We start from the raw sequence: 17,313 nt of genomic DNA on the forward strand, positions 1-17,313 counted from the left end.
ACAGTGTGTGTAACTGTGCACGTGAGTCTGTCTCTCGTAGTGTGTGTGTGTGTGTGTGTTTGTGTGTAACTGTGCACATGAGTCTCTCTCTCGAAGTGTGTGTTAGTCTTCATCAGTGTGGGTGTTTATGAATTTTAGCCTTAATCAGTGTGTGTGTGTCTTAATAAGTGTGTGTGTGTTAGTCCTTATTTCTCTCTCTTTCTGCGTATTTGTGTGTTAACCCTCATCTCTCTCTCTAAGTGTGTGTGTGTAAATGTTAGTCTTCATCTGTGCAAAGGTCTTCATCAATATGTATGCGTGTTAGTTTCGTCAGTGTGTGTGTGTGTGTATTCTAGTCTTAATTAGTACATGTGTGTGTGTGTGTGTGTGTGTGTGTGTGCGCGTGAGTCCTCATTTCTTTCTCTAAGTGTCTAAGTGTTCTAAGTGAATTTTAGCCTTAGTCAGTGTGTGTGTGTGTCTTAATAAATGTGTGTGTGTCTAAGTTAATATTCAGTGTTTGTTTTCATCAATGTTGGTGTGTACTAGTCTTTGTCAGTGTGTCATAACAGTGTGTGTGTTAGTCCTTATCTCTCTCTCTTTCTGCTTATTTGCGTGTGTTAACCCTCATCTTTCTCTCTAAGTGTGTGCGTGCGTGTGTGTTACCTCATAACTTTCCCGAACAGCAGATGAGTGTCTGCTAGGACTCAAACTCTGCAGTGCCAGCAGGTGGAGCTGTGGATATGGATAATTCCTTATCTCATGGACAACCTACAGACAAACACACACATACACACACACACATACACACACTATACTTTAAAATAAGTCTATAAAACAGTCTTCATCAGTGTGTATGTTAGTCATCATCAGTGTGTGTATATATTTTATTCTTAATATGTGTGTGTGTGTGTGTGTGTGTGTGTGTGTGTGTGTGTGTGTGTGTGTGTGTGTGTGTGTTCTGTTGCTATGGTGATGTATCCCGAATATCCAGACACTCACCACCTGTGTGGTGGAGGTGTTCCTGGGCAGGTGGTGCATTCTAGGAGAGGCCAGGTAATGCTGGTAGGGTTGAGGAATTTGCTGTAGTGGATACTGATGCAGAACTCCTGCGTCCACACTCAGATCCCTGAAAACACACAATTTCACGGAGACTCACTTAAAATGAGCAAAATGTTTTGAGCTTTTTATTGTCCAGTTTCAAACATTTTTGTTACGGAATGAAGTATTTGTGTGCCAATGTTAATTTAGCAAACAAAAATGCAAGCTTGCCTAATTACCCTCACCTGCCTAATTAACCTAGTTAAGCCTTTAAATGTCACTTTAAGCTGTATAGAAGTGTCTTGAAGAATACCTAGTCAAATATTATTTACTGTCATTATGGCAAAGAAAAAATAAATCAGTTATTAGAAATGAGTCATTAAAACTATTATGATTAGAAAATGTGTTGAGAAAATCTTTTCTCCGTTAAACAGAAATTGGGGGGGGGGGGAAATAAACAGCGAGTTTAATAATTCAGGGGCGCTAATAATTCTGATTTCAACTGTATATATAATTTTTAGAATTCATAATCATTTATTCTTTGATGCTTTCAAAGATATACACATTTTCATCATTTGCCTAATTGTTTTACCACATACATGATATTTAACGAAGTTGTTTCAGAAACACTTTACAATAACAGTACATGAATATTGACGTACAGTAGGTGAGAGTTCAAAGTGGCTATTAACGCCGCGGCTTGTACCGCCGCCGTTTGAAATAGGTGCCGCTCTGTTTTTAGTGTATGACCGCAGTTTGTGAATGAGCCGCCAGGGGGCGCAAAGGGACGGGATGCGAACGGACAGAAATAGCCCATACAGCTACTGTGCTTGTAAATGATATTAAACAATAAGTCAAAGCATTATAATTCCTTCATTAATCATTTAAAATTTGTTAACACGCTTTACTGTAAACTTTTTAAGTGCAAAGAGGATTCGTTTTGGAAAATAGAATTGAAGAAGTAAAAGACAACTAAAATGAAAGCACAAACATTTAGTACAAATAAGTAGTCTTAAATAAATAAATAAATAAATAAATAAATAAATAAATAAATAAATAAATAAAGCAGCCTAAATATAGAAAGATGTTCAGTGTTTGCTATTTTGATAGGACTAAGACAAGACATTATCATTTATGTTTTATTTCTGTTTTTATTTCCATTTTCGTTGTTGATTATATTTTACTATCTCATTTATGTCTCAACAATTGTACATAATAATAATATATAAACTAAACATTAGTTTATTATGAATTGATAATTAATAAGTTAAGGCATGCACCAATCATGAGCTAACTTTAAATACAACATGTGTAATAAGAGTTCACGAGTAAATAGTGGCTACCTTAATTACTTGATTGTACATGTCAGGGGCGTAGTGGACATTTTAAAAATGGGCGGGGCAGCTGTATGAAATCCAAAACCCAATTATTTAAGATGGCTTTTAACACTTAATTTTAATTTTATTTGCACTATTGCTGTGTATATTTTATTAATTCTCTTGTTGTTTTATTGCTCTTGTTGATTGTACGGTGTCCTTGAGTTGCTAGAAAGGCGCCTTTAAATGAAATGTATTATTATTATTATCAAAAGTTTATATTCTGAATTACCTGTTTCTAAATGGTCTGTCACTAAAAGTAAGAGAGACGTATCCTACCTGTCCCCCTCAGTTGCTACGCCCCTGGTACTTGTTGTTAATCAACGTATTGATTAACATTTAAGTTTAAGCTAAATGTAACCAACATGAACTCATGAGCTGTTAATGTGTAATTATGTCATGACTTTACTTGAAGGGGCACATCGTCATTAACTCATCCTTAACTACTCATCCTGTGTTTAAACTGTTGATGTTGACAGAACACTTTTTGATAACACTTTAGTTTCGGTCACAATTTATGCTATTAACTACTTGCGTATTACCTGCCTGTTATTAAAGGGTCACGAAACACCAAAACACATTTTTTGAGCTGTTGACAGTCGTATATTTGTCCCACACTGCTAAAAACACTATTAGGACACCTATATTTCACTAAAAAGTGTAAATTGGTTGTTTTTGCGTTATTTCAAGCAAATTCGTACTTCCTGTTTGAAACGAATTTTTGAAGCTGCGTCACGACCATGACATAATAGCGTGTATTCCAGCGTGCAGACTGGGCGTCTGTGCCAGAGTGAGTCTTATTACGTCTTACAGTGTGCTGCATTAATGCATGAGTAAGGCTTGGGTCAAACCAATCAGCGCGCTCTATTGTGCAACTTCATTAATATTCATTACTGTCAGAGTGTAGACGGCAAAGACGCCACATTGTGTTGGCAAAACAAGCGTGAAGTGTTGCTTTTATAGTTTGCTGCAGTTAAGTTTCGTTTTCATTTTCTCTCTGTGAGAGCACAGACTCACGCGTGGATTAACAGTGTACGCGACGCTCGACAACAATAACTTACGTGTCTAAGGAGGATTATTGTTTACCTGAGAGCTGTTCTCATCTGCAAACGCTGAGATCCAGATTCGCTTGCAGTCTCCTCTAAATAAAGACGCGGCTCTAGTTGCTGGTGATTGTCCTGTCTCTACAGATTTGGTAAGTGAGTGACCAGTGCTCTTTGTTTATTCAGTTCGTATTTTATTCGTATCAAACAAACTATTGCACCGAGTGCAATAGTTAGCACTAACAGTTACAACCAAACTATAACCGCGTGTTGGATTTTGTGACCGGAATAACACGCGCTGCTTTCTGACGCTACCTGCCGTGTGCATCTAAGTTTCCGGGAAATGCTGAGTTTTTTTTTCTCTCATTCGCCGTGCGGTATCAAACATTGCATGAAAAATACACGCTTAGAGCAGATCCTCGAATCAAATATCACGTTTGTCGCGAGGGACATTAATGAATTCCCTGAATGAAAGAGCCAAACTGCAGTTAAAGTCCACCATTTAATAATCTGGCAAATAATTCGACTACAGATGTCCATGTAAACAGTCACATTGTCCGCTGTGGTTGTGTGTTTTGACTCTGAAATTCAGCGTGCCCAAATAGACACTCCCATACCAAGCCGCTTTTCTTCCTCCGACACTCCCCCCTAAACAGAGCTGGACACGCCCACTTTTCTGACTTTTTCCAAAGTAGAGGTGTGAAAACACACTGCTGAAACGAGGGGGTTTCATGGCCCTTTAAGATATGAACTGTTCATTATTAGTTGTAAAGTATGATCTTATTCTCCCTCCACAATCCTACTCGAAACCTAAAACCTACTTCCACCTTACTAACTATTAATTAACTGCTAATTAATAGCTTATTAAGCTAGTAGTGCTAGTTAATGGTTTTTTAAAACGGTGAATTGTCACCTAAACTAAACTGTTACCCAATTTTCTATTGTTTTTCAATGTAAACGCACTAGACAGACATGCATAAGCAGTTCATGAGTAGATAAGAATGGGTTAATGATGATGTGCCCCTCCAAGTAAAGTCATGATATTAACACATCATGTTCATGTACTGTTACTGTAGTGATACCGAAGTTTCTCTCAATTTTCTTCATAATGTTTAATTCTGTTAATTTATATTTAATTTTATTATAATTTATTTTAGTAATTTAATAATAACTTATTGTCTGTTCAAACAATAGTTTTTTTCTTTGCATTTTATTTATCTTATTTATATTTATTACAGGTTTGCAGAAGCGTTAATAAGCTGTGCAAACACTGAACTAAAACGAAATGTGTTCACAAAATAAAAAACATAACTTCAGTAAGACTTTACAATATCAGTACATGAATAATGATGTATTCATATGTGAACTAAACTTACTTTAGTTTCCACAATCCTGCCCAAAACCTAAAACCAATTTCCACCTTACTAACTATTAATAAACAGCTAATTAATATTTTATTAAGCTAGCAGTGCTCGTTAATGGTTTGTTAAATAAAACCGTGACCTAAACTAAAGCGTTACCCACTTTTCTATTGTTATTTATTGTAAACGCACTAGACAGATGTGCATAAGGAGTTTATGAGTACATAAGAATGGGTTAATGATGATGTGCCCCTGCAAGTAATGATATAATTATGCATAAACATATCAGGAGTTCATAATGGTTAAATTAATCAATCATTAAACATTCAATAATCAATCATGTACTAACATGTAATTAAGGTAGCCGTTATTCACAAATAAACTTGCGTGATTTATTAAACAAACTAAAATGAACACGTTTAACAGTAGTATCATGATAAAAGCTAATTTAATAATGCAAAACTACTTTGTTTGTGTGTGCATGTTTGTTTGTTTGCACAACACACCAATCAGTGCCTTCCGCCAGGTATCTGGGCTGCTGCGGGATTGGCTGCGGGACATGAAGGGGCGGGGCATATTCATATCCCGGGCGTAACCGATGCGTGTTCAGCGGGACTCGCTCCTGTGTGCGTCTGAAAACATCCGACAATAGAAATAATTTATTAATCGGTTTTTGTTTTTATCTCAAAAATAAACAAATAAATAGATAAATAAATATATAAATAAATAAATATATAGATAAATAAATAAAGAGATAAAGAGATAAATACATATATAGATAAATAAATAAATATATAGATATAAATAAAAAAATATATAGATAAACAAATATATAGATAGATAAATATAAAGATAAATATATATATATATATATATATATATATATATATATATATATATATATATATTTGATAAATAGATAAATAAATAGATAAATAAATATATAGATAATAAATAAATAAATAAATAGATAAATAAATAAAGATAAATATATAGATAAATTATAAATAAATAAATAAATAGATATATAGATAAATAAATAAATATATAGATAAATTATAAATAAATAAATAAATAGATATATAGATAAATAAATATATTGGTAAATAAATAAATAAATAAATAAAGGTAATTCCAGTTTTGATTTGCTTATTTTGTGTGCATGTGTGTGTTTTGTTGTACCTGCGCTGCAGTAGCTGTTGCTGGATGAGGTATTGCTGCTGTAAGGCCTGAGGTAGGAAAGGGGGTGGGACCTCCTGGTATTGAGGTGGGGCAAGTGGAGGGGGCGGGAAATCAGCAGGCAGGGGCGTGGCTGTGGCGGCCAGGTGGAAATGCCGGCAGGAGGTGGCATGACTATGCTGGTGCCTGCTGAAATGTGCTCCTGTTCGGGACGAGAGAGATTCCATACAACCTGTCAGAGACCCGCCAGGACGCGTGCAGAAGACAGAGCTTATGTTCAGAACAGCATACTGTGTGACATGTAAAATAAGTATTTTTTTATACAGCTCACACTTTTAAAAAATGATTCATTAAATTTACTACATTTTTTAAAGTACGTGGTTGCAAACTATTTATACGGGCTGAATTTAAACAAATAAATTAAGTGGAACATTACTAAATTTATTATGTTTGATTAAATTTAGCCTATAGTCTATAAAATTTTTGCAACCACTTACTTTAAAAATACTTTTAGTGAATCCAATTAAAAAAAAATTTCAGTGTATTTATAAACAAGGTCATCATTTATTGTTAAATTATTTGTAAAAAAAAATTGTGGTGGGCAAAGATTAAACACGATTAATTAATTTGATTTGACATAATATCTCTATATATATGTGTGTGTGTGTGTGTGAGAAAAAAACTAAACAAAAAATAGTAACATATTTAAATATATATTTAATTTGTATCATATACATATTTTATATGAAAATATAAATAAACATTTTTCTTAAATATATGAACACATGGTATATTTAAATATACATATATACATAATAAATATGCAAAGCACATATATTATGTAAAAACAAAGGCTGATTTTAGGTTAATTTTTGCCCACTCTAAAATTTTTTACCCTAAATTCACAGTAAATTACTGGCTAATAATTGCATTACTTTCACAGTAAAATACTGCATGTAAATTCACAGCAAGGTAGTTCACAGTAATTTATTGTAACAAAATCACAGTAGAGTGTAAAGTCCATTACTGTGATTTCACAGTATTATCTTGGAAAATTAACTATATTTTACTATGAAGCAGGCTTTCCTCGGCTAGTAATTCTGACATTTACCCTGACGTTGAAATAATTTTGGGTGTTTAACAGTGTTTGGTTTTATGAATCAATTACTTTTGTTCCAGTTTATTACAGTTTTGGCAAAGCACAAAGTTATGTTCGTTAAAAATTATTTCATACTTTCATGTTAACCTTATAAAATTAAATAAAGGTGCAGTGCACCCAAAAATAAAAATGTACTACAACATCATGTCGTTTCAAAACAGGATGATTTTTTTTTTAAGTTATTTTTGAAGATTTAACCAGATTGTTTTGGGGGCTGCAATAACATTCTGTTATTTCTAGATATCAAAAAGGTGTCAATATAAAAGTTCTGCTGAATAAAAGCTATGTTAAAAAATCATTTACAGTAATCTGATGTAATCATGCTAACTGCATTCATTTCACAATAAAATTATGAATACAACACAATACTGTGAGTTTTTTAAGTTATATCCGGTAATGTGATAATGTAATTTGCTGTAATAAAAAATTACAGTTACATGTTGTGAAAATTTGGAATTTTGTTTACAGTGCAGCACTATAACAGAATATAATAATAATAATAATTATTATTATTATCATTATTATTATTATCATCATTGTTATTATATGATTATTATATTTATTAACAATTAATATTATACAATTTATATATATATATATATATATATATATATATATATATATATATATATATATATATATATATATATATATATATATATATATATATATCATTGTTGTTTTAGCATTGTATATTTTAGCATGTTATTCCATAGCATTACATTTTAAACACAAGACAGATATAAAAATTTCTTTAAATTTTAATACAAAAAATTTTAAATTATAAAAACCAATGAAAAAAATGACCAAACATATAACTAATAAGACTGAAAAAATAAATGCATTAAATTGAAAAGGTAGGCGTAAATAAAATTAAATACAGTTATTTACAGGAAAAGTAAATCTTAAAATGAGAATGAAAACAAAATTGTTTATTTTTTGCATGCTTTGTAATGTTATTCCATAGCATTACATTCTCAACAAGACAGATATTAAAAAAAAACTTACATTTTAACGCAGAGAAACAAAAACAAGAAAATGGACTGAAAATAAATTTCCTAAATAGCATAACATTAACCTAAATAGTTAGGTCCAACCAAAACAAAACTAGTTGTTTACAGGGAAAAAAAGTTAAAATGTTAGAATGAGAATGGAAAAATACATTAAATTAAATGGTTAAAATTACCAGTTGGTAACAGAAAAACTCAGAAAGATAATAATAATAATAATAATAATAATAATAATAATAACAACAACAACAACAACAGGGTTTCTGGAGGTTTAACCAAATTAAATTTAAAACTTTTAAGACCATTATGAATGACTCACAAAGGGCTAAAGGCTAGGGAATTTTTTAAATGGTGCAGATGGAAACTATTTTTTATTTGCCCTATCAAATTTCTTTTCCAAATTTAGTATTTTGCAATAATAAATTAAAAATAAAAAAAATCTATATTTTAGATATTTCTTTAAAAAGAACTAAATATTTAAAACAGTGTAAAAACCATCCAGCTCTAATACTCTCCATACACTTTTTTTTCCAACATAAACATTCTTTAAAATAATAAAACAAATCAAAATAAACGAACAAATGTTTAAAAAAGCATAATAATACAAATGTATGTACAACAATCTGTCCAGGTCAGTGTCCTCAGCAGTAAATACATGGAGCACTTTTAAACAAGTGTTATAGTAAGGCAAATATAATTAAACCATGATGGCATTAGAGTTAAAATTACATTCTTAAATAAAAAGTTCAAAGTTTTGAGATGGATTATTGGTGATTGTATGAGTTTTGGCCAGATTGTATACATACGCAAAAGAAAATTAAGACCTGTTTAAAGAAGATTTAAGACTCACAACACAATATTTCAGTACATTTAAGACCTTTTAAGGCTTAATTTTTTTTAAGACCCTGCAGAAACCCTGAATAATAATAATTACTCAAACTTAATTACATTTAGTAACAGACAAACCTTCAATACAATGAAAATAATAAACATAAAAATAAAGACAGAAACCTATGTTAGTATTAATATCAACCAAAAAATAAATAAACAAAACCCTTAAAAAAATACTTAATAAAACAAAGATTATCTAAAAGGAAATTAGTGTCAATAAATTAAAAATAAATAAATCAAATTAAATGCAGTTGGTTATAACATAAAAAGTGTGTCAGAATCAGTATACTTAAGATGCAGAATTAATTATTACGCATAAAAATGTAATCATGAAATACAGATATATTATTGTTTAATAACTGTACAGATATTGCAGATGCTAGTTTACTTGAAGTTGTATTAGTTTCAGTTAAATAAAAATAATGAGCAAAACTGCATTTGGTAAATGTGCTGTGATAAAAAAAAGACTCAATAAAATGTTAATATTAAAATATATAATGTTTAGATTAGACTACAGTCTCTTACAGTTTCAAATGCCACTTTATATCAATGGTGATTTTGCAATGCCGGGACTAACTGGCCGTTTGTGACCACAGCAGATGCTTGTGGTGTTTTATCTTATCAACAGGACAGAAAGCAGAAGCAAAAGGCTGATCCTAGAACTGTAGGTACATTTACGTCTCACAGACAAATACGTTTTCAAATACTTTAAGGAAACAGTTTTGAATAATGTTGATATTATGTTCTGTCTAAAAGCAATGTTTAAGTGCAAGTATAGATATTTTGCCTTGAAAATAAAAATTACTTTAATACTCTCACTATACCTATTTTTGATGGTCTCCACCTCTTTTAAAATCTATTTGTGTTGGGACAACATGTAGAAATAAAGTTAACGTTTTAGTTTTTACAAATTTAAGTGGATTGGACATAAAACAATGAAGTTGTCCCAAACAAACATAAGAATTGTGACTGTTCAGCTCATTTTAAAATAGTAGTTTTAACCAGGGGCGGATTTATTGATTTGGGGACCCTGAGCAATCCCAGCCAAGGGGCCAAGCAGTCTTAAATGCACCTTTTTACTTTTATTTAATTGTTTTTTTCTTTCCTTTGGAAAAAATGACAAAATGAAATCGCAACTAAAAATAATAAATAAACTATTTTGTTTTTAAAACTAAAACTTTACCTGATTTACCTGCTAGACTGCTCCCTCATTCATACATTTGGGATATACATTCACACATGGGGATACATTTGTGTAGACGTAATAATTGTTACATTAAAATTGCATTTGTTAGACCCTTACCATACACCAAAACAATGTTATAGATAATTTATACGTATAATTTACTTCTAGGTATTTATTGGGGGTCCCCAGATTTCCAGGGGCTCTAAGCGAATGCTTACCTCACTTATTGGGTAAATCCGCCCCTGGTTTTAGCAAACAGCGTTGTTTAGTGTAGCCAGTGGATTCTATTGAATGGATTAATTATTCATTTTAAGACTAACAATGTGCACTTGCAAAATAAACATTGTAAAATTTTCATTCATTCATTCAATCAATATCTTTTCGGCTTAGTTCCTTTATCAATTCAGGGCTCGCCACAGAGGAATGAACCGCCAACTTATCCAGCACATGTTTTTACGCAGCAGAAGTGGATGCCCTTCCGGCCGCAACCCAACACTGGGAAACACTCATAACCCATTCACACACATACACTGTGGCCAGTTTAGCTTATTCATTTCACCTGTACCACGTGTTTGGGGGAGCACCCGGAGGAAACCTACTCGACCACGGGGAGAACATACAAACTCCACACAGAAATGCCAACTGACACAGCCGGGACTCGAACCGGAGACCTTCTTGCTGTGAGGCGATTGTGCTACCCACTGTGACACAATGACAGAATTAAATGTTTCTTACCACATTTTTTAGCATTATATTACATTATTGATAAAGTTCTCTGTGTGTTAGATTAGGCTATCTATAGGTTGTTGTTTAAGAAAAATGAAGTGATAATGCTTGAAATGTACCCGCAATTCTTTAATCAGTCGGAGATATCAGAACTGAAATATGTCCTGCCTCAGAAAGTAGACTTTTGTTTACCTGTTCGCTCTTCATTATTTAACCGAAGCCAGGAGACGATTAGGACACCGCGACACCTGCTGGCGCTTTACGGCAGGACTGTGCGTTTATCAGGATTAGCGCAGATCTAAACTGATCCCATTCCCGCGGGATTAGCTCGGTTTTCTCTGAGCGCACATATACCAGCGTGGGGCTGGGGGTCTGCTGTGTTTCTGGAGCTACAGACAGGTGTTTATGAGCGCTGGAGCGGCTGATTCAGCGGCTCAGATGTTGAACAGCCGCTCCTCAAATGTCTATATCAGCCGCTCAGCTGTTCGGTTCTCTCTCTCACACACACACACACACACACTCGTGTTTCTTACGCGCAGTTTTGTCTGTCATCATCCCACATAAAAAAAGTCTAGTATTTTATAGTAAAATATTATGGTGCTTTTTATCCAAATTTTGAATAATAATAGTTAATTATAGCTAATGATAGTAGCCTATAATTAACTATTAGTATTATTAACACGTCAGCATAGGCCTACTGTTGCCTAGCATTACCTATCGTGAACAGTTAATTTTGATAAATACTATAGTATAATATAGTTCACTACAGTAACATTGTTGGTGAAAGCCACAGAATTGGGTCATTTGTTTAGCTAGCCTGTATATACACTCACCGGCCACTTTATTAGGTACACCTGTCCAACTGCTCGCAAATTTATAATCAGCCAATCACAGGGCAGCAACTCAATGCATTCAGGCATTTTGTGGCATGTTGGCTGTGTTCATGCATGTAAACAGCGTATATATTGGCAAAAGAGGTACATTTTTATAGAAATGTTATTATTTCATCATCATTTGCTTAATTTATATATATATATTTTTTATCTGCCACAACAAATAAATAACTTTCAAGACCTTCAGAACAAAACTGCTGAAACCCAATAAAACTATATATTTAATCCATGTGCATTTAACCAAAACGTTGTGTTTTCTTTGTTAACAGGCTTCAATTTTGTTTGTATAATTCATAAAAATGTTTTTTTTTTTTTTGTTGTCTTTCGAGCGCTGTACACTGTACAAAGAGTCCACAGTGGTACCTCAAAGGTGCATATTAGTACACAAATGTACCTAAAAAATACCTTCGAGGTACAATTATGGACCCTTCAGGTACAAATATGTACCTTTTGAAAATGTACCACCCCAGCAACAGCTCCTGTACCTTTATTTCTGAGAGTGTAGACCACATAAATTTATATTATGTCATTATAATTTTATCTCAATAAAACAAGCTGTAGTATTAGGCAAACAGTCCGTAATTTAAAGAGTTAAAACAAAAAAATAGGTAGGTCTATTCATGCAAAAAACTTTTTACTTTCATAAGTTTGTCATTTTTTAAATACTTCTAGAAAAAAATTAAATACATAAAATAGAATTATTTATTAACATGTTGTTTATTATCATTATTATACAAAAGTTACGATTTAATTGATTTTTAGGTCAAAAAGTAAGTTAATTTAATTACATTTACAACAATGATTCAATATGCATAGAAATCATATTAAACGCATGTATTTATATGTATCATGTGTTTAACTTTCATGTTTTAAATCCCTTGCATATAAAATAAAATACATACTTTTGTCAAAAATGAAACCAAACACTTTTGACCTTTGCTTATTGAAATATATAAAAGAAAATGTGACGATTACATCAAAATTCAGTACTATTTTAAATTATTATAATGTTCTAGCTATGGATAAATGGCTTCAAGTATAGAAAGAGAGCAAAGACAAAGTAATTGGAGCTATAGTGTGTTTTATGGTCCTCAAATCATTATTTTTCTCAGTGATTATGAAGATATTACAATATTGGTGCACTTGATGACATTCTAGTGGGCGTATTTTATAAATCATGGTAGAAATGTGTAATAGTCAGGGCTCATTTAATTATAAAGTGGAAAACCTTGTTGTTTTGATGCATGAAAACCTTTTTTATCGTCTTCTCATTCCCCAAGGCTGCATTTTCAAGATATCTGAGATCAAAAGAAGAGTATTCTGAAATATTGATCCTGAATCTGAAAAGATTTTAAAGTATAATTTCCTCCTATGATGGAAGGCTTCGTGTTCAGCACCATCTTTGGTGACTTTGATTTTAATTTTGGTCACTTTAATAAGTTGTCACAATTAAATGTATTTAAAAATACATACTATATTGGTGTTCATAATATCCCTTTATTATCCTCAATACACTCCAATCCTCTGTTTTACCCTTCTATCTTTGACGGTGCTAATGCCTCTTGGAGAGATCTTGTATTGGCTTTTTTTTTGTGATCTTTACATTGTGTTTTTGCCTCTTTTGGTCAGTTGGCCTCTCAATTTAATGTCCCTATATCAAATTTGTTCAGATATTTACAAATTCAGAGAGTTTGTGCACAGAAAATTTGTTAACTTTTCAAATGCACTTCTTACTTCAGATCTAGACACCATATGGGCATAGATCCCTGTGCTAAAGGTTCAATTTCTACATTATTTAATCTAATTGTTAATCTGCAATTTTCTTCTGATAACTTGCGGACCACCTGGTCTCAAGACATTGGACTTGACATTACCGAGAAGACATGGAAAGCAGTCTTAACTCTTCCTCAATCTGTCCATGTCCCAAGCTAATACAATGCAAGGTATTGCATAGAGCTCGTTGGTCCAAGAGCAGGCTAGCTCGCATCAACACGTCTATTGACCCTCCTTCTCGCACTTGTTGGATAAGAAATATTCTTCATTTTATGAAATTAGAAAAAAATTTGGTACTTTCTTCACCGACCTAGCACTATTTTCATTACATTGTGGGAACCCCTTCGCAAACATGTCCAAACTCTTCATCTTGACCCGGCTCCTTCTGATTGCGTCCCCACCCCACAATGCCCAGCTTTTATGGGAAACTATTTCCGGTCAACACATTGTAGACTTGTTTTTTTTTTTCTGTATATAAGATTGCTCTAGTGTTGTTGTTTATTTATTTATTCATATTATTTTTTATTATTAATTGATTTATTTTTTTATTATTATTATTTGCTCAAAATACTCTTCAGTGTATTTGCTTATTGTTACATGTTTATGTCTTTGCATATTTTTGTTTCATAATGTCTAAATAAAACATAAAAAATACAAGCAATAATAATATGAATAAAATATTAAAACAAAAAGTATCATATATATTTAGTTAGATCAACATGCATGAATAACTATACTTGAGGGGATAGAGGTCACACTCACATTAATGTATTGCTGTTAAAGGCATTGATCATACAAAATCAAAAATTCTGACATCTTTTCATCCTTTACAAACTTATGAATGTTCATGAACTTATTTTATAAACACCACAACCACTTGAGTGGGAGTAAATGAAGAAATTTTTAATATTCCTTTAAGGAATACATGTCAAAAATGGACATCAGTTGTTAATTTACCTCATGCCATTTGAATATATAGCTGGACTTTTTCCTCAGCGGAACATTAAAGATAATTTTTATTTTATTGAAACCGTGGTGCTTGGTGATTTACCTAATGCAAGCATGCAAGCAGCTATACCAGCATTTTAAGAGTTTAAAACATACAGACAAAACTAAATCAATACCCATGACTCTTGATGACACATTGAAATTTTAAGTAATATTATTGTCAAGTCTGGAGCCACAGATATCAATGTTTTACATACATCCATGCATACATACACATTTGATGTCAGAATTATTAACCTCCCTGAATTATTAGCCCCCTGTTTATTTTCCCCCCAATTTCTGTTTAATGGAGAGAGTTTTTTTCTACACATTTCTAAACATAATAGTTTTAATAACTCATTTATAATAACTGATTTATTTTATCTTTGGCATGATGACAGTAAATAATATTTGACTAGATATTTTTCAAGACACTTCTATACAGCTTAAAGTGACATTTAAAGGCTTAACTAGGTTAACTAGACAGGTTAGGGTAATTAGGCAAGTTATTGTATAACGATGGTTTGTTCTGTAGACTATCGAAAACAATTATTGCTTAAAGGGGCTAATAATACTGACCTTAAAAAGATTTTTTTAAAAATCAAAAACTGCTTTTATTCTATCAGAAATAAAACAAATAAGACTTTCTCCAGAAGAAAAAATATTATCAGACATACTGTGAAAATTTCTTAGCTCTGTTAAACATAATTTGGGAAATTGAAAAAATAAAATAAAATTCAAAGGCCAATAATCCTGACTTCAACTATATATATATATATATATATATCGAACTCAAATATATAACTCAAAGTGCTTTTATTATGCTTGCCAATTTTTTCTTTATATAATTTTTATGTTTTAAAAATACCATTGGCGCCAATAGCCTAGTGGTTAGTGCGTCGACACATAGCACCACGGCGACCCGAGTTTGATTCTCGTCTTGAGGTCCTTTGCCGATCCTTTCCCTATCTCTGCTCCCCATACTCTCCTGTCTGTATAATCTCCACTGTCCTATCCCAATAAAAGTGAAAACCCCTAAAAAAATAATAAAATTAAATACCTGTGAACCATAGTTTCAGCTAAAAAATAAATAAATAAATTTGCTGCAGAAAAATTATACTGGAGGAAGGGAAAAACTAATCTTTGATGGCCTAAAGGGTGAAGTAATTTTACAGCAAATGAACCTTTTTAGGGCAACCAAAAATTGGTTGTTATAAACCTTTAAGACTATTTTGAACCAGTTAAAAACTTTTTCACATTAACACATATGGGTTTGAGAGGACTCCCCGTTGCCACAAGATGTGGTCAGGAACCTTTTTTCAGCAAAGAGCCATTTCTGGCTGAAGAGCCATTGGGGATATGTAAGCATCACATGTCGAGCAAGTCTAAGTATTAAGAAAGGATCATTTATAGAATTTTTTTCTTTTCGCCCTCAACACTCATGAATGTTGTTTGAATTTACGTGCACAAGGTTACCATACAAATGTAAGTTGCATAACCTTCAATGGTGTCCGATTCAAGTATATCCATATGCGCATAGAAATGTCCTTTTATTTTTATTCATTTTGCTGTAAAAATATGTAATAAAATGTCATTTTAATTGTATTTTCAATAGGAAACTGATTTTTTTTGTCCTCTTAAACCACATAAACCTGTACACACACATAAGAAGATGTTTTGAAGAATGCTGAACACCAGTAACCTTTGACTTCCATTGCATTTATTTTTCCTACTACAGATGTCAAGAATCACAGTTCTTCAGCATTCTTCAAAAGATCTTCTTTGGTGTTTAACAGATGAAATACATTCAAAATTGTTTGGAAACACTAGAGGGGGAGTAAATAGTGAGCACATTTTAATTTTTGGGTGAACTATCCCTTTAAGAGTACAACTAGGTTGACTAGGTGACTTCAGTAATAGGAAAAACGTACACAATGGAAGTCAATGGCTACAATTTTTCAGCATTCTTCAAAATATCTTCTTAGGTGTTCAATAAAAGACGCTTAATGGTTCGGAGCCGCTTAAGGGTGAGTAAATGTTCATTTTTGTGTGAACTATCCCTTTAAGAGTACAACTAGATCAACTAGGTGACTTCCATAGTAGGAAAAATGTACACAATGGAAGTCAATGGTTACAATTTTTCAGCATTCTTCAAAATATCTACGTTGGTGTTTAATAGAAGACGCTCAATGGTTTGAAACCACTTAAGGGTGAGTAAATGTTCATTTTTGGGTGAACTATTCCTTTAAGAGTACAACTAGGTGACTTCCGTAGTAGGAAAAACGTACACAATGGAAGTCAATGGTTACTGTTTTTCAGAATTCTTCAAAATATCTACTTTGGTGTTCAACAGAAGATGGTAATGGTTGGGAACCACTTAAGGGTGAGTAAACAGTAAGTAAATGTTCATTTGTGGGTGAACTATCCCTTTATTACGCCCATTAAACCACATGAACCTCTATACATACACAGAGAGATATTTTAAGACATGTTTAAACTTTAGACCCCTTTTACTTGCATAGTATGAGAAGTCATTTTTATAAATATCACCTTTTGTGTTTCTTTAAAGCTTCTGTTTCACATTTTAGTATATTTATTTGACAGACACGAACACAAGGATGAAATCGTGTGGCGTAAGGTGAACGTCCACATATCTCTGGCCCGGGAGGGAAATGGAAGAAACAGAAGATGGAATTTTCTCAGCGCAAAAGT

At 32.4% G+C, this 17,313-nt stretch overlaps 1 protein-coding gene across 4 annotated transcripts in view; it reads right to left on the reverse strand.

The window, feature by feature from the left end:
• The window catches only part of ark2ca (arkadia (RNF111) C-terminal like ring finger ubiquitin ligase 2Ca), a 37,861-nt gene that overhangs the window by 6,882 nt on the left and 13,666 nt on the right, over positions 1-17,313 (reverse strand). For 2 of the 4 annotated variants that reach the window (XM_087300570.1, XM_087300573.1), the window contains exons 2-5: positions 5,980-6,208; positions 5,304-5,429; positions 979-1,105; positions 643-747 (exon numbers count right to left, since the gene is read on the reverse strand). In XM_087300570.1, coding sequence (XP_087156696.1) covers positions 643-747; positions 979-1,105; positions 5,304-5,429; positions 5,980-6,208 — 587 coding nt within the window. Of the gene's footprint in view, positions 1-642; positions 748-978; positions 1,106-5,303; positions 5,430-5,979; positions 6,209-10,781; positions 10,924-11,067; positions 11,192-17,313 lie in introns of those variants that run through there. The other 2 variants (XM_087300572.1, XM_087300571.1) reach the window with 2 other exon arrangements.

The sequence above is a fragment of the Danio rerio genome, chromosome 21 (genome assembly GCF_052040795.2).
Source record: "Danio rerio strain M-AB ecotype USA chromosome 21, GRCz13ab, whole genome shotgun sequence".
Lineage (NCBI taxonomy): Eukaryota > Metazoa > Chordata > Actinopteri > Cypriniformes > Danionidae > Danio > Danio rerio.